A 17,515-nucleotide genomic window follows, 5' to 3' on the forward strand; every position below is an offset into this window, starting at 1 on the left:
GATGGATAAGTATATGATACTCTGTGAGGGATAGCATGGCTTTGTGAAGGGTAGGTCATGCCTTAGTAATCTGTTAACTTTGTATAATAGGGTGACATCTGAGTTGGATAAAGGAAATGGCTACACGAAGATACTGCTGGATTTTGCAAAGACATTTGACAGGATACCGCATGGACCTTTATTACACAAACTGCAACAAATGGGGATGGTTATGAAAGTGGTGATATGGATAAAAGAGTAGCTGATGGACAGATACGAAAAAAAAGTAGTATATGAAGGAGTTGAATCCAGGACAAGATAGGTGACTAGTGGTGTGCAGCAAGGCTCTGTTCTTGGACCACTGCTGTTTAATTTTTTACATAAATGATATAGGAAATAATTTGAAGAGAGATATTCAGTTGTTTGTTGATGATGCAAAGTTGGATAGGCTAATAGTTAATCAAGGTGATGTAGAGGGCTTGCAGGATAATTTCAGTATGCTAACAGTATGAGCAAAACATAATGGATATCAGTTTAATGTGAAAAAGTGTAAAGTTATGCATTTTTGTATACAATGATTACAAGCTGTGTACCACAATGAGGGACCTATACTTTAGGAAATTGATGAAGCCAGGGATATCCATGAGGATAGTAGTAGATAGAGAGTTGAAGTTTAGAGGGCATATCGCTAACATAGCCAGAGTAACTCACAGGATTATGTATGAGGAACACACTAACAAGCAGAGATAAGGAAGTTATCATTTGTCTTTATAAAGTCTTAGTATGACTGGATTTCTTGGGGATGAGGAAGTGGTGGAGAGGATCGAGAAGCAAGCAACCGAGATGGTGAGTGGTCTGTGGATTGCAAAAGTGGGTTGATAGGTGAAGAAAGTGGGATATGATAGAAACGTTTAAGTTACTTAAAGGATTTTATAGGATTGATGCAGTGGAAATGTTTCAGCACTTGGCTAGAGGGAGCAGAACAGGATGTCATCCTTGGAAGTTGGATATGAGTATGGTTGGTAAGGGCATAAGGATTTTTTGCTTGGAGTATGGTGAATGAATGAATGGAACAGGTTGCCTGAGTAAGTACTTTTGTCTAATAATGTTTTCAAGGAGATGTACTATAGATATTGTCTTAGTTTTGGTCTCCCACGATGAGTCTTAGGACTCCATGGTGGTGACCTTGCAATAATAATAATAATGCACAGTATTATGCACACTCAAAAGGAAATGTGCTTTGCATTATGGATCAGTAAGGCAATTGAAGTAATTAGCCTCTATATTTGAGTGGCCTGGTATGAAGATACTTCATGTGCAAACTTTGCTTGCTTACACTTGAATAAAGGATTAAACAAGAACATGATTTCTTTGCAAGTTTAATTTAATTTGTAACCATGTGAAAACTCTTTTTACATGAATCCAGGTTTCAGGAAATTTCTATACAGAAAATATATTTTTATGAAAAAAAAAAAATGGCTTAACTGTTACAAAATGTATCAGATAATTGCAAAATTTTACTCAGCTTGAGTATACTAAAAAGCTTTAGATGTGAAGAAGTGTTCAGCAATCAATTGGACAAATTTGTAATAAAAACATAAGAACTAATTCATGATTTTTACTTTTATGCATTATGAAGTGAAATGTTAAGAGTCTGCATATACATATACCTAGTAGTGAGATATGGAAATTTTAACAAAGGGCTCGCATCATCAAGCAAGAAAAAAAAAAAAAAAAAAAGCGAGCCCTTATAATACTTATATTGTGACTTTGTGGAGCTTCTGACAGATATGATAATTCCTGTAGGATATCAATCATTAATGCTAGATCTTTTAAAAATTCCAAATTGAGAAGTCGCTTTAAAAAGTCCTTATATTTATCGTTCGGTGCAAAATGCTTGCATAAAGCTGGGTAATTTCTCCACAAAGCAAGAGCCGTTTGTAAACTACAAGCTTCCCATCATAGTCCAAACACACGGCTGATCTTTAAAATTTCGATACCAAGGTCTTTTGCAATCGTATTTAATTCTCATAGATTTTTTGATGATTGATGACTTTGAAGCATATAATTTATTCATAAATATTTCAAAATGATTTGTTTCTTTAATGTTTTTTTATCGAATCGTCTAATGCTAAGTGTAAACAATGAGTGCAATGCCAAATCATAACGTTGGGAAATTTTTGTAGAAGTTTGATTGCAACCTGATTTATTTCCTAACATTACACTAGCTCCATCAGAACAAAATGCAATGAAATGACTTTTTATATAGTTATCAGAAAATCCATATGAATTTAAATTATAGTAGCATGTATACATTCCACGGTGGTATTTTCTAGTTCTATAAGATTATTAAACAAGGAAAACAACGGGCTCACAAATTTGAGAAAAATTTAACAAAGGGCTCGTGCGAGCCCCTTATAGCTCACCACTGCATATACCTGTATAACTAGACATTGCACCTAATAGTTATTGATGCTTATATGCCAATAAACAACCAACAGCAACTCTCCAGTATTGAAATATATCTACTCATTGTTGCATTTCTGCAGCACATTTTTATCACTATTTTGTTGCTTCTTTCTTTCTCTTCTGAAGTTAAATTGCACATGCATCTTCTTTAGTGTTTTTGAATTTCATTGTTTCTAAAAAAAATAGTATTTTTCTTGCATTTTTCTAAATTTAATAATTAAATCATATTTTAAAATGTATAATACACTTCTGTTAATAGTTAAGTAACAGTGCATTAATGTCTCCTATGCTTAATTATTTCTTATGTGTAGGACCAGAGTGGAAGGTCAGGTAGTCTTGGTTTGCAGGGATTATCAATCAGTTCTCAAGGTTCTCAGCATGCCTCTTCTCTAGAAGGTGGACACTATTCAGATACCACAGCATCTGCAGGGGCAAGTGATGATGAAGGCAGTACTGCAGCTACTGATGGGTCTACACTTCGTACTTCTCCTGCAGAACAAGTAAGCTTCTCATTTAATAACACAGACCTACATAGTGTTGAATGGAGTTTACATTTAATCCTTATAAAGATTTTATAGGAAATATAAAGTGTCCTTTATTAAAAAAAAATAATAATAATAATCCTGTACAGATTTTTCACAAACTGGATACAACAAAATTAAATGTTTAGTTTCAAAATCACTAATCATTCTTGAAGATTAGTGATTTTTTTCCCCTCAGTCTTTTATCTTCAAATTATATTTTGTTGTCTTTTTTTTTTTTATTAGCTGTAACAGCAGTTTCCTGTTTTTTAAACATGAAAAAGTCAATCAACAGTGTGATTTTCTAGCCTTTCTGATAGCTACTTTCCATCTATTTTATATCCTGATGAAATATTTTACTCTACTCTTCATTTATTGCTCTGTGGCATTCTGAGGTAAATATTCCAAAGAAAAATTGAACTTTCACTCATAGTGCATCTGAATTTTTCAACTTTTCTGCAAATATTTTCAACTTTCCTTTTTGATATCAGGATGTTTGTTGTTCTCAAGAAATTTTACTGTTATATTTTTTAAACCAATCCATGCTTCTTTTTCATATTGTTCAAGTAAAGAAAACATTCATATTCTTATTCACTTATGCACTGCTTTAGTTAACTTATGTTTGTGTGAATTAGTGATAACAGAACTGAATGATTTTGCCATTCAGTGCTGAATTATGATGTAAGCATGTCATTTCTGTATAATCTGTGTGCAGTCTCAGAAGCATAGAGAGAAATTTCAAATCCTTATACATCTTAAACATTCGTGCTCCCTTTAATTCACATTCAGAAGTTCAAAATTTGCATAAGTCTCTTTTAAGCGAACAGAATGACTCAATCGAAATATTCATAATTAATAGCAGAACTCTTACGTTTCCTTTGTATAAGTGATGAATGATTTCAGATGGAACAAATCCTGAAACACACCCCAACTCAAAATCAGAATTCAAGATTGGCACTATTTGCATAAGAAACCCAAACGGCAAAGAAATGGAGCTGGCTGAGGAATTGGATAAGTACCAGATTGCCATAATGGGAGGGACTGAAACAAAAAAGACAAAAACTGGTGAGATCTTTCTGAGTTCTAAAAAAAACTCTTGTAACACATTTGTCCATTACTGAGATTCAAGGCAAAACTATAATAACAACATGATTGCCATTACTACAGCACTTACACATCTTAATGGTGCATGGTATAAAAACACTACTGTAAACAAATGTACAATAGTATACATGCAATGTTATTTTTATGTAAATCTGTAAGGATAACAGCATACAGTAAGCAACTCTACTACTTAATTACATTTGTCTTCTTTCATTATGTTACTGCTTAACTACGTGGTGGTATCTGGCAATACTAAGCATATAATTGTGTTAATAAATGCAATCCTGTGGATATATTTCTCAAGATTAATTTATATTAGCAAAAGTGCATTCTTTATTAATGAGATTTTCACTCAGTATATACAGGGTGTTCGGGATAAATTTGACATATTTATAATTAATTATATTTTTCCGTAAGTTACATGTATTAACACACACTTCTCTTCATTTAAAAGTTTGGACCCTTCTTCATTCATATACAAGATGTCAGAAAGGATGGATAGCTGGAACCCACCTGAATCATGGAAGAGAATAACTTGTATCATGATGATTCGTGCCCGCCATCAAAATAAGGATATTACGACTGCTGCCCAATGCTCCCTGAATACAGTAAAAACAATCAGGCACGAACTAGAGACTTGCAATGGTGACTACGAGGATGTAGCAAGAAGAAAGATCCCTAGCAGACGATCTGATTGCGTTCGTACAGCAGAATTCCTCGCAAATCTGCAGGAACAGGTGTTGAAGAACCCTGGCATTGGAATTCGGGCTTTGTTCGTGGAGTTGCTAACTGTAGTCAAGCCCTGGATAACAAGGGTAGCCAATGGTAGGCCGTATGTATGGCAGCAGGATTCGGCCCCTTGCCACACCTCTGGGAAAAGTCAAAAATGGTTGTCTGAAAATTTCTACGACTTCACCAGTCCAAATGTTTGGCCTCCAAACTCCCCAGACCTTAACCCCATGGATTATTTTGTATGGGGCGCAGTTGAAAAAGACACCAATCGCACTTCCAGTAATACAAAAGCCCAGTTAATGGATAAAATTAAAACAGTTTTTGCGGCCCTTCCCAGGGAGACTGTAGCATCAGCTTGTTCGAGGTTCCGAAGCAGAATTGAAGCTGTGATCGATGCTAATGGTGGTTATTTTGAGTAAATCTTGTTGATAGTATTGTAATTAACTCTGCCTGTAATGTTTTTTTGTCAATTCATTAAATTTAATAGATACAAAGAAGATTTTCTTTTTCCTTACGAAACTGTCAAATTTATCCCGAACACCCTGTATAATACTTAAAAAATGAACATAATTATAACGACTGTGAGATTTTACACATCTTCTGCATCTGGGGGTGTATCTCAAAAATAGACAATATGCCAAATATGTTCTTCAGACCAGTTTGAAACTGCACTGGTGTCCCAAAGCTAAGGATGAAGTACATTTTACCTGTATATGAAAAAATTTTCATGACTGCAGTCAAATGTGGACAAATTTATTTTGCATCATACTAATAAATTATATTACACAAAAAATTTGTTTTAAATTTTGTACAAATTAAATTGTGATACATTTTTGGCAAAAGTTACAAATTTCCTAAGGATAGAGTTATGGAATTAATGTATATTGCTTACAGAAAACTATGCAGACAGATATTTCAGTATGAGATATGTCCATCCTGAACTGTAATGCAGCTCTCACAATGTTATACCATGCTTAGCACCAAACAGGAGTTGGTGAGGCAAACTGTCCCACTCCTCCTTCAGAGTAAGGATAAGGCCTTGTTTGTTTTCTGGAGGGAATTTCGAGCATCAGTGTGTCTGTCTGCTGCATCCCAAACATGTTCTGTGGGATTGAGATCTGGAGAGTGTGTTGGCCACTCGATTCAGTTAATATCCTCAGTTTCCAGAAGTATCTTCACTATTCATGTATGATGTGGTTGTGTCATTTTCATCCATAAAAATGAATTCTTTGCTTACAACACCATGGAACAATCGAATATGATGTTGATGAACTTTGTTGCAATATCACTCGCTAGTTATAGTCCCTTTTTCCAGCATTTTATAGCTTGATGCATCAATTAAACATAATGTCTCCCCACACCATGTCTCCAGCACTGCCATATTTATCCCTTTCGAGAACATTCTCATGCTGGTAAGCAGTACCAAATTCACACCAGATCAAGTATTGCCTAAAATCAGAGGAAAGACAAAAATGACTTTCATCTGTAAAGAGTACAATAGCCCATTGCTGGGTTGTCCAGTGTTTATGGAATATTCTGCATGCACCTTGGTAGAGTGAGGTTGACCTCTTAGCAAACTGGAACAAATTCCATTGGTTTGAAACACTGCTCAGTCTAAATTACAACACTATGTGAGTTTCCAAACTCTCGCAATATCAGTAATTATGCAGCTTTCCAATAATTTTTCCCCCATGAAATCATCTGGTTGCTGACTAGAGGAACATTTTTCTAATCCTTTTTCTGATTAGTTCCCAAGTTAGTTGATCTCTGGCATGAGCAACGATTTTTTCTCAGAAACTCCGGTTTTTCATCCCATGAACTCAAAAAAATCAACCTTCAAATCCACACTATTTTCAGACATTAAAAATATTGTGTTAGGGACCACAAGATGGCAGCACTTGTTTGCCACCTCTTCACTGCTTGCCAATTAAATTAGTGATAGCCTTGGGCCAACTATCTCTGATTGGCTACCAGTGGAGATTAAACTGCCCATTCAGTCTCCAAAAGTTAGATAGGGCTGAAATGGTCTCCCTATACAGGAATAAACAGCATTAGCTGAAATGGAGAATGGAGCTTATTTTTTACATACTCTGGAAACACTGTTCTAGAGACCAAACATGGAACTTTTTTTTCAAACTACTTCAGGCCTTCAATAAGCAGAGATCTCACAGTGGGTGATAAAATTCATCTTCCACCTAAAGACAGTCACAAACATACATGCCCACAGTGGGATTTGAATCCACCATTTGGTCGTTGAGCATATACACCAACCACTCTGCCAGCATTTACAATTAAAAAGAATATTTAGAATAGGTTCTTGTAATTCCACTATATATATGAGTTTTTCTAATTTCGTTCTTGCTAAAAGTGTGAAATAAAATGCCATGATTTAAATATATCAATGTTTCTATTGAATATTTAAAATCATTCTTATATGTCAGATTTTGTGTTGCATGTGTGTGTGTGTGTGTGTAGGGTTGAACAACAAATTCATGCTTAATTTTTGCTTATTTTGCAGGGTGGAAGTGCAGGTTCTGAAAGTGGAGGAAGTGGTGTTGAGTCTATTATGGGAGAGCATAACATCAGTGGACGAAGCAGTGCTTACGGGGACAACATTCAAGAAAGCCTTGCTACCGGTGCTCGTTCGGAAACTAGTTCAGTAGGCCTCCCTAGTTCATCAATTCCTCAAGAAGGAGAAACTTTAGAATTAGATACTGATATTGATACAAATTTTAGACTCCATAATCTGCGATTAATACTTCTTGACAAATTACTTCAGTATCTTCCAGAGCTCAGAGATGTAGGTGGTGTCCAAGCCATTCCTTTTATGCAGGTTAGTATGAAATACAGCATTATAAGATATATAATACTTTATTTAAGCAATTACTTATTTACTTACTTATATGTTCTTATTATATATATATATATCAGTGGCATCGCATGCCCATTTTAACTGAGTGTGCTGTTGTGTGGCTTATGCAACCCATGCTAAAAAATTCTCATCTGTTTTGACCATCTGATTGCATTTTTATCAATGCATGAAATTTTTAAGAGTGCATAATGCATCACCACCCATCTTAATTGGTCCAGTGCAGTTAATTGCAGGATAACTTTGAATACAATTTATCAATTAATTATAATCAAATCTGTGTAGAGTGGATGACAATGTGCTAAACACACATTGTGAAATAGAGAAATGTCTCATGTACTTAGTTTTTGCATCTTTATGCTTGCTCAGTAAATTTGGAAGAGGAGGCTTACCTCCTTTGACTACAATCTGCACAAGCTCTAGCAGAAAACAGAACATTCATTAGCTTGTCAACACTGTTTCCCATTGTAAATATGGGCAAGAAAGTTATAAATTATTTATAGAAAATTATATATTAAAAACTTGTCTATATCAGTATCCTAAACGCGTCACTTCATACACCCAAAACAGATGAAACTCGGAAAACAAAATCAACAACTCATGACAAATGACAACGTTCAACTGGATAGGTTGACACACACATCCTATTTTGCCTTCTGGGTGGTTTAAAACTGCTGTGCCATCTGAACATCTGTTCAAAGGGCTCAGAGGTTTCCATATTTGTGACCGCACACCCGAGCTATTAACACAAATGTGATGCAATGTTTACACGTCAAAAAGTGTCAACTTTGTGAAGCATTAGTATATTGTCTTTAATTTTAAGAATCATGCAAAGCAAGGAAATAATTGGGGGGGGGGGATCTTTAACAGGAATAAATGCAAAAATATAATATTAGTGATATTCCAATGTGGGGGTGTGCACCGCACACCCAGAATTTATGCCCCTGATATACCCACAGACACACATACAATCCCACATGTATACCCAGGGTTAAGAGAAAAAGAACTTTTCATTCTATTCAAAAAAAAAAAGAAACTATTCTTTTTGAATAGTTGAAATTATGCATACCTGTTCTTAAACAAAGATTATATTCTTCAAGAAATAGCAAGGAAAGAGTTGTTTCAGAGAACAGCTCCTCAATATTTCCTGAATAGAGGCAGCCAGAATGGAAAGCAGAGGAGCCAAAGCAGATTTGGTGAGTTTTCAGTTGGACTGTGAATAGATATTGAGCAGCTGCTACTCTTGCATAAGGCAGAAACGTGCGTTTTCTCTCTCTCTCTCTCTCATAGATTTAATTCACTTAGAGTGAATCTATGAGTGAGTGAGAGAGTCTGTGAGCCAAATTGCCTCCTCCCCCAGTTCACCCTGGGGTATAGTAAATCCATAGCACTTGTAACTTATAGTACATTGGTGAAATTATATTAGTCTCTGATATCATGCTCTTAACAACCTTACATCAAGAATTGATTGGAAAGGTTCATACTACGAAAACCTAGTATGAACACATATTTAAGGAAGGCTGTGGAATTTTGATCACCCATCCTAATCTAAACAATAATGATGACATAAAAATCCCAAGATTATAGATGGCACACATTCAGCCCCTATGTGTCCTCACTTTAGGACTCTAAGCAGTAATTTAATTTCAGCTCTTATCTCATGTATTAGCCACCATCAATTTGGGTTCTAATTTATCTGTGAGTAATTTCTAGCCTAACATTTGTTAATTGATGTGTTATAATTCCTGTTCAAACAGATAACAGGACTCTAGTTTTGATGTAGTAAGGTTTTCTCCCACCAGAGGTCAGACCAGCAGAGTTAGTTGTTAATCAAATTAGTATGACTTTAGCATACTGTGTGTGTGTGTGTGTGTGTGTGTGTGTGGTGCATATACACACACTCCAGGTATGAAGGAAGGTCGAAATGTCAGATGATTATTTTGGTTTATATTAAACCGAAGTTTTTACTGTAACAGTGTTTGCCTCCGTAAATTTTTTAAATTGAATGCTGACCATTATGTAACTGTAAGAAAAAAAAAAGAGGTAAATTTTGGAAAATTCTAAGAGCAACTCATCCAGGATGCAAAATTCATAGTTACATATAGCTATATCATTACACATACACACACACACACACACACAAAAGAATTTAGTTTGGGTAACTAAATAGTACTATTTGTATTTTATATACAAGACAGGATAAGTAGCTGAAATGTTTTACTTGTGAATGGAGAACCTGTGGAACAAGTAAAACATTTCAGCTACTTAGGCACGATTTTTACTGAAGATGGTAAATTAAATATAGAAATAGACAACAGAATCAGCAAAGCTGGTATGGTGGGAAGTCAACTGAATAAATTCATATGGAATAAGAGAGAAATTAGTCGGAACACTAAATTAGCTGTATACAAGACAGTGTTCAAACCAATTTTAACTTATGGATCTGAGAGCTGGGTCAGAAGTAAAACACTTGACCAAAGACTAGAGACCGCAGATATGAGAGTCCTGAGAAAGATTAGAGGCGTGAACAGATGGCATCAGTGGCAATATCATATTAAAAAACGAGGATATTAGAAAAGAACTTGACATTGTCAGCATCCAGGAATGCATTAGCAGAGCTAATCTCAGGTAGTATGGCCACCTAAACAGAATGGGCAAGGAAAGATTAGCAAAACAAGTGTTCTCTGCCAGGTTGGCAGGAAAACAACCCAGAGGAAGACCAAGATATAGGTGGATTGATACGGTACAAAGTGCCTTAGATGATAGAAATGTAAGATCTGATAATGTTGGAGTCTTAACAAGTAACAGATTGATTTGGAGGAAAATTGTAGATAGGAAGTTAGTAATGATATAATTTTTTCATGTAGTACTATCATATCCTGTACACCCCTTGTGGGTACATGGTAGGAATTTGATGATGATGATGATGATGACAGGATATTGTTGTTATATGCTGTCTAGTTGTTTCAACTAGATGCAGTCGCTTGAATAAGAAGGTCAGAGTACATTAACTTATATTTAGCAATCAATACCTTCAAGGAGCACTCTGCTTTTATATTCTCTGAAAAGATCCTGTTCGTCATTCTTGCAGTCCATAAGATAATTCAAATTAATTCATTTTCTTTCTTCTTAATAATTTGTACATTACCACCAGAAAAACAATTGCATTAACAATTCTTGCTTTCTTGACCTTACCCCTTTTTTTTTTTTTACATAGACTTGAAAATTTTGCTCTAGATATTAAACATGAAACTTTTTCAAATTGCCATATTTTCCAGTGTATAAGACGCACTTTTTTACCTAAAAAATTCATCTTAAAAATGGGGTGTGCATCTTATATAATGAAGGTAAAGATTGTTTCCTCTTTTCAAAGTCATACGCACTCCCTTTTATGTTCCAAGATCTTTGTAGGCGGTTAATGGTGCAATCAAATTGATGCGTGACCTTCATGTGACTTCTAGCGCGTCATTGGCTAAGAACGGGGAGTCCCTATTCAAGTTTCATAATATCTTATCCGAGTAATCAGTTACCGATGTTTATCAGTATTGAGTTGACATGTTGAGATATTTTGTGTTCAGTTTGATATTTCTCTGTAGATTTTAGTGATGGAAAAAAACAGGCGACATTCATATACTTCAAGTTACAAATTGCAGGTTGTAAAATATGCGGAAGAACATGGGAATAGGGAAGCTGAAAAACATTTTGGACCTCCACCTACAGAAAAAATGATTAGAACATGGCGTGGTCAGAAGGAGATTTTGTACAATTTGCGTAATGAAAAGCGCGCGGAACGTGGAAAAATTGCGAAGTGGCCAGAACTAGAGACCGAAGTTTTGAAATGGTTGCAAGAAAATCGGCAAAATGGCATTGCCATTTCAACAAAAATGATTCGTACACATGCAGTCAAAGTAGCCTGTGAGCGTAACATTGAAGATTTTAAAGGTGGTGCGTCATGGTGTTACTGTTTCATGAAATGCAGTGGACTTTGTATGCATACAAAAACAAAAATCAGTCAAAAAATGCCAAAAGAATATGAAGACAAAATTATTTCTTTTCATAAATATGTGATTCAACATTGAAAAAATTACAATTTTGAAATGGGACAGAAAGCCAATATGGATGAAACGCCCCTAACCTTTGATGTTCCCTCAAATAGAACTGTAATTGAGAAAGGTGAGAAAAGCATTACAATCAAAACCAGTGGACACGAAAAAACACACTACACTGTAGTTCTTGAATGTTGTGCTGATGGTACGAAGCTGCCGCCAATGATAATTTTTAAGCGGAAGACTCTGCCTATAGATAAAATACCAACAGGACTGATTGTACATGTGCATGAAAAAGGTTGGATGGATGAAAGTGGCATGAAAGTGTGGATAGTTAAAGTATGGAAAAGAAGGAATGGTGCACTAGTAAAGAATAAAGCTCTTCTTGTATTTGATCAGTTCCGGGCTCATCTGAAGGATTCAATCAAACAAAAATTCCAGGAGTGCAATACTGAATTGGCTGTCATACCAGGAGGACTTACATCACAACTGCAGCCACTTAATGTATCTTTAAACAAACCCTTTAAAGTCTTTATGAAGGAAGAGTGGAACAAGTGGATGATGAATGCCGTTGTACAAAGGGTGCCCTGAAACGGCTATCAATCTCTCAAGTGTGCGAGTGGGTTAAGACATCTTGGTCGAAAATGAATGAACAAACTATTGTTAAATCTTTCTTGAAATGTGGAATTAGCAATGCCCTTGATGGAAGTGAAGATCATTTCTTATATGAAGATGATGATGAAAACAAGAGGAAGAAGAAAGAGAAGAAATTAATGATGATAGAGAAGAGTCAGATGACAGGGACATGGGTTTTGCAGGTTTCTGAACGGTCAGTTTACTATTAAAAATTACCTATTATTTTATCCATTTTTTTTAAAATCATACTTTAAAGTTTAGGTTTTTTCCAGAAAGTATTAAATTTCTTGGGTGCGTCTTATACATAGGAGCGTCTTATACACCGGAAAATACAGTACTTCAAGCCTTCTATGAATGGGCCAGTCTCACACTGGGTGATGAAATTCATCTCTCACCTAAAGACCTTCACAAACATCCATGTCCATGGTGACATTTGAACCCTCACTCTGTAAGTTGGAAGAAATGTTAACCACTTGGCCAACCAGGCTGATACATGAATCCAATTATGGGAAAAAAAAAAAAAAGTATTAAATCTGATATCAAAATTGGAGATGTCAATCTCAAAAAATCAATAAAAATACAAAATATATTTATTTATTTATTTATTTATAATGTAACATTTTTTTGAAAAAAATTAATTAAATAAAAAATAAATAAATTATCATCATCATCATCATCATCATCATCAAATTCCTGCCATGTACCCTCAAGGGGTGTACAGGATATGACAGTACTACATGAAAAAATTACATCATTACTAACTTCCTATCTACAATTTTCCTCCAGATCAGTCTGTTACTTGTCAAGACTCCAACATTATCAGATCTTATATTTCTATCGTCTAAGGCACTTTGTACCGTATCAATCCACCTATATCTTGGTCTTTCCTCTGGGTCGTTTTCCTGCCAACCTGGCAGAGAACACTTGTTTTGTTAATCTTTCCTCTCCCATTCTATTTAAGTGACCATACCATCTGAGATTAGCTCTGCTAACGCATTCCTGGATGCTGACAATGTCAAGTTCTTTCCTAATATCCTCATTTTTAATATGATATTGCCATTGATGCCATCTGTTCACGCCTCTAATCTTTCTCAGGACTCTCATATCTGCGGTCTCTAGTCTTTGGTCAAGTGTTTTACTTCTGACCCAGCTCTCAGATCCATAAGTTAAAATTGGTTTGAACACAGTCTTGTATACAGCTAATTTAGTGTTCCGACTAATTTCTTTCTTATTCCATATGAATTTATTCAATTGACTTCCCACGATACCAGCTTTGCTGATTCTGTTGTCTATTTCTATATTTAGTTTACCATCTTCAGTAAAAATTGTGCCTAAGTAGCTGAAATGTTTTACTTGTTCCACAGGTTCTCCATTCACAACACAGTTGACATTTTCAATGATTCTGCCTATTTTCATTGTCTTTGTCTTTTTATTGCTGACCTTCATACCATATCTATTACAACAGCTATTCAATTAGTCAGAGAATCTTGCAGACTTGTAGCGGATTTATTTAGAAGTATAACATCATCCGCATAAAGCAAAGAGCTGACATTAACATCTCCAATTTTGATATCAGGTTTAATACCACATTCCTTCATAATGTGATCCATATAAATAATGAATAACAGAGGGGATAATGTACATCCTTGTCTCACACCAGATTTAACATTAAACCATCTTCCTGTACTTCCTTCAATTCTAACTGCTGACTCACAACTCAAATAAAGACTAAGTATTGCTTGATATAATGCCCCATTGACACCATATAACTGCAGCATATTGAATAGCTTCTCTCTTGGCACCTTGTCATATGCCTTTTCCAAATCGACAAAACTTAAATACAGATCTTTGTTATATTCCCATGCTTTCTCGACTATTTGTCGTAAAGTGAAGATCTGATCCTGACAGCCTCTATTTGGCCTGAATCCAGCTTGTTCTTCACCAAGCTTTTCTTCCACAATTCTTCTCAACCGTTTCTCAAGTATACTTGCATAGATCTTGCCAGGAACACTCAGTAGGGAAATACCTCTGTAATTCTCACATTCAGTTTTATTTCCCTTTTTATATATGGGTACTATGAGAGCTCTACTCCAATCGTCGGGAATTCGTCCCTCTGTCCAGGCTTTCTGAACTATGCAGTGCAGCCACTGTAAGACTCTTATACCACCATACTTCAGCATTTCTGGTCGAATATCATCTACTCCTACTGCCTTTCCACAGTTCAAGCCTTTGATGGCTTTTTCTACTTCAAGTATGGATATGTATTCCTGACTGCATGCCTGGTCAGTGTTTTCTATCACTGTGCTGTCATCACTGCTTGTTTCATTTAGCAGTTTTTCAAAGTAATTACTCCATACTTCAAGGATATCTTTTTCTCCTGTTTTCATTTCACCTTTATCATCTCTAATTCCTTTTACAGCACTCTTTCCTCCATTCCTAAGCTTCTTCAACAACCTCCAGAATATTTTGCCACCTTCTTGATATTTATTTTCTATATTCTTGCCAAAGTCCTCCCATGACTTTTGTTTAGCTAGTTTTACACACTGTTTAGCTTTCTTACATTTGTCTCTGTATTCTGTAAGAGTAAAAGCTGACTTATTTGCCAGGAACTTTTGATATGCTTTCTTCTTTTCCTTCACTGCCTCTTTAACTTCCTGTGTCCACCAGGGAGTTCTGATTTTTTTATCTTTGCACACAACCTCACCACATGCCTCTCTGGCAGAATCAGTCAATGTTTCCTTCAGAGTTTGCCACTGAATCTCCAAGGTTTGATTCCTGTTCTCAAACTCTTTCATTTTCTTTTCAATAATATTTCTGTATTTTAGTCTACAGTTAACATCTGAGAGCTGCTCAACTTTTATTCGCTTTAAAACGTTCTTACATGTTGTTCTTTTCAATATGAAATTCAATTTTATCCTGCTCAAGACTAAATAGTGATCACTTCCAATTTCAAATCCTCTGTACACTCTGGTGTCCTGCACCAGGGAGAAAACATCACTATCAACAATAACATAGTCAATGAGACTTTTCTTATTCCTAGCCTCTTCTCTCCATGTGAATTTGTGCACATTTTTATGTTGGAACATGGTGTTAGTAATAACCAGTCCATGTCCTGAGCAGAAATCCAACAGATATTTGCCATTATTATTAGCTTTGCTCTTTTCTCCAAATTTTCCCAAAATATTTTTGTATGTCTCACAATCATTTCCTACTCTACTATTTAGATCCCCAACAAGGACCAACTTTTCCTTTTTCATTGTGTCAGTTGCTTTTTCTAAAGCCTCAAAAAATTCCTCCACTTCTACCTTGGTAGAACCTTCTGTGGGACCATAGGCACAAATAAGTCTCATTGTCCAGTTCCCCATTCTCATATTTGCCCACATTACTCTACTTGAGACTGACTGCCATTCAAGAAGATTAGCCTCGTATTTTGTGTTGAATACTATGGCTACTCCTTCTTTTCCTTGATTGTTATTGCCTGAATATAACATTTTGTATTTATTGCTCAGAAAGATCTCACCAGTTTTGGTCTTTTTTGTTTCAGTCACCCCTATTATGTCGATCTGGTACTTATCTAATTCCTCAGCTAGCTCCATTTCTTTGCCATTCAGGCTTCTTACGTTGATAGTACCGATCTTTAACTCTGGTGATGTTGAGTTGGGGTTTGTTTTCAGATTTGTATTAATAATTAAATAAATTATTTAATTAATTAAAGTTTTTGGATTATGCAAAGGCATTTTAATGGGTATCACATGAAAAGTTGGTATGTAAGTTTGGATATTAGGCTAGCGGTTACTATTAGTAACTAGGTTTATGTAGATATCAGAAAGTTGTAAGTGGGAAGGTTACAAGTATGGTACCACAAAATTCAATACTAGGAGCATTATTGTTTAGTTTTAATGTCAGTGATATGGTTACTGGATTACAGGGAGATAGATATTCATTTGTTTTGCAGATGATATGAAGCATTGGAGAGTTATTAGTTAAAGTTCTCATTATGGCTCTCTATGAGAATTTGAAGAACCTGAAAAGGTGAAAAAAAAAGAATGAATGGGATTGTCAGTTTAATGCAGCTAATTGTAAATTTTTAAAATTTGGGATCCAATCCATAAATGGAATGCTTCATACTCAATTGATGCCATTACATGAGGGACTTCCAGAAAGTAAGTTCCGATGGAATGTCAGAGAAACAAAAATATACTTGCAAAAAAAAAATTATTGGAAATTAAAGTAGACATCTTTCACTACTTTTCTACATATTGTTCAGGCACTTATCATAACAGGGCACCAAGAGTTGTATACCATCATCATAGAAGGTGCTGCCTGTGATGCAAACCACAGGCCACCAAGGAAAGATTTCAGGTGAGAGTCGCTTGGCACGAGGTCAGGACTACATGGGGGATGATGGAATTGTTCCCATCCAAAGATGGGAAGAAGTTGTTGTTTTTTAGTAATAGATTTCACGGTTTGATATGAACACAGATGATTAAGAAAATAACTATACAGGGAGATACTTACACAAACAATCACACCATCACCCTGCTCAACAATATGGTATCTTAAAAACAATAACCCATAGAGCTAGAGCAATCTGTTCCAATGACATTGCTCTCACTGCTGAACTTTCTCGCCTACGACACACCTTCTTAACCAACGGTTATAATCCCCATAAAATAGATAACATACTAAATGCTACCCAGAAATCCCCTCTATCTACCACAGAAGACTACAACAAAACTATCACCATCCCATACATTAAAGGCACATCTGAAAAGATATCTAGGGTGCTTACCAAACACCAACTATGCACAGTATCTAAACCTTATATAAAATTAGCAACTCTCATCCATTCACCTAAGGACAAATGCACTCCTTTATCACATCTAGGAGTCTATGAAGTGTCCTGTTCTTGCCATCAAGCCTACTACGGACAGACAAGAAGAACTGTGGACATCCGCCTCAGTGAACACAAAAAATATATCCGACACTTTTGCTATGACAAGTCGGGTCTGGCAGACCATGCTTTGAATACCCCTGCACACAGGATCAATTGGAAAGAAACAAAAGGAATGCACAGAAGCTTCTACAAGTCAGAGAGGTTGTTCCTGGAATCAACAGAAGCCTTGAAACATACTCCAAACCTTAACAAGTATGGCTGT

At 35.6% G+C, this 17,515-nt stretch overlaps 1 protein-coding gene across 3 annotated transcripts in view; it reads left to right on the forward strand.

The window, feature by feature from the left end:
• The window catches only part of poe (E3 ubiquitin-protein ligase-like protein poe), an 801,929-nt gene that overhangs the window by 583,511 nt on the left and 200,903 nt on the right, over nucleotides 1-17,515 (forward strand). For all 3 annotated transcript variants that reach the window (XM_090405892.1, XM_090405894.1, XM_090405895.1), the window contains 2 exons: nucleotides 2,760-2,948; nucleotides 7,324-7,638. In XM_090405892.1, coding sequence (XP_090262018.1) covers nucleotides 2,760-2,948; nucleotides 7,324-7,638 — 504 coding nt within the window. The remainder of the gene's footprint in view (nucleotides 1-2,759; nucleotides 2,949-7,323; nucleotides 7,639-17,515) is intronic.

Source organism: Typopeltis vanoorti, chromosome 15 (assembly GCF_054136105.1).
Source record: "Typopeltis vanoorti isolate ZY-2024b chromosome 15, IOZ_Tvanoo_1.0, whole genome shotgun sequence".
Lineage (NCBI taxonomy): Eukaryota > Metazoa > Arthropoda > Arachnida > Uropygi > Thelyphonidae > Typopeltis > Typopeltis vanoorti.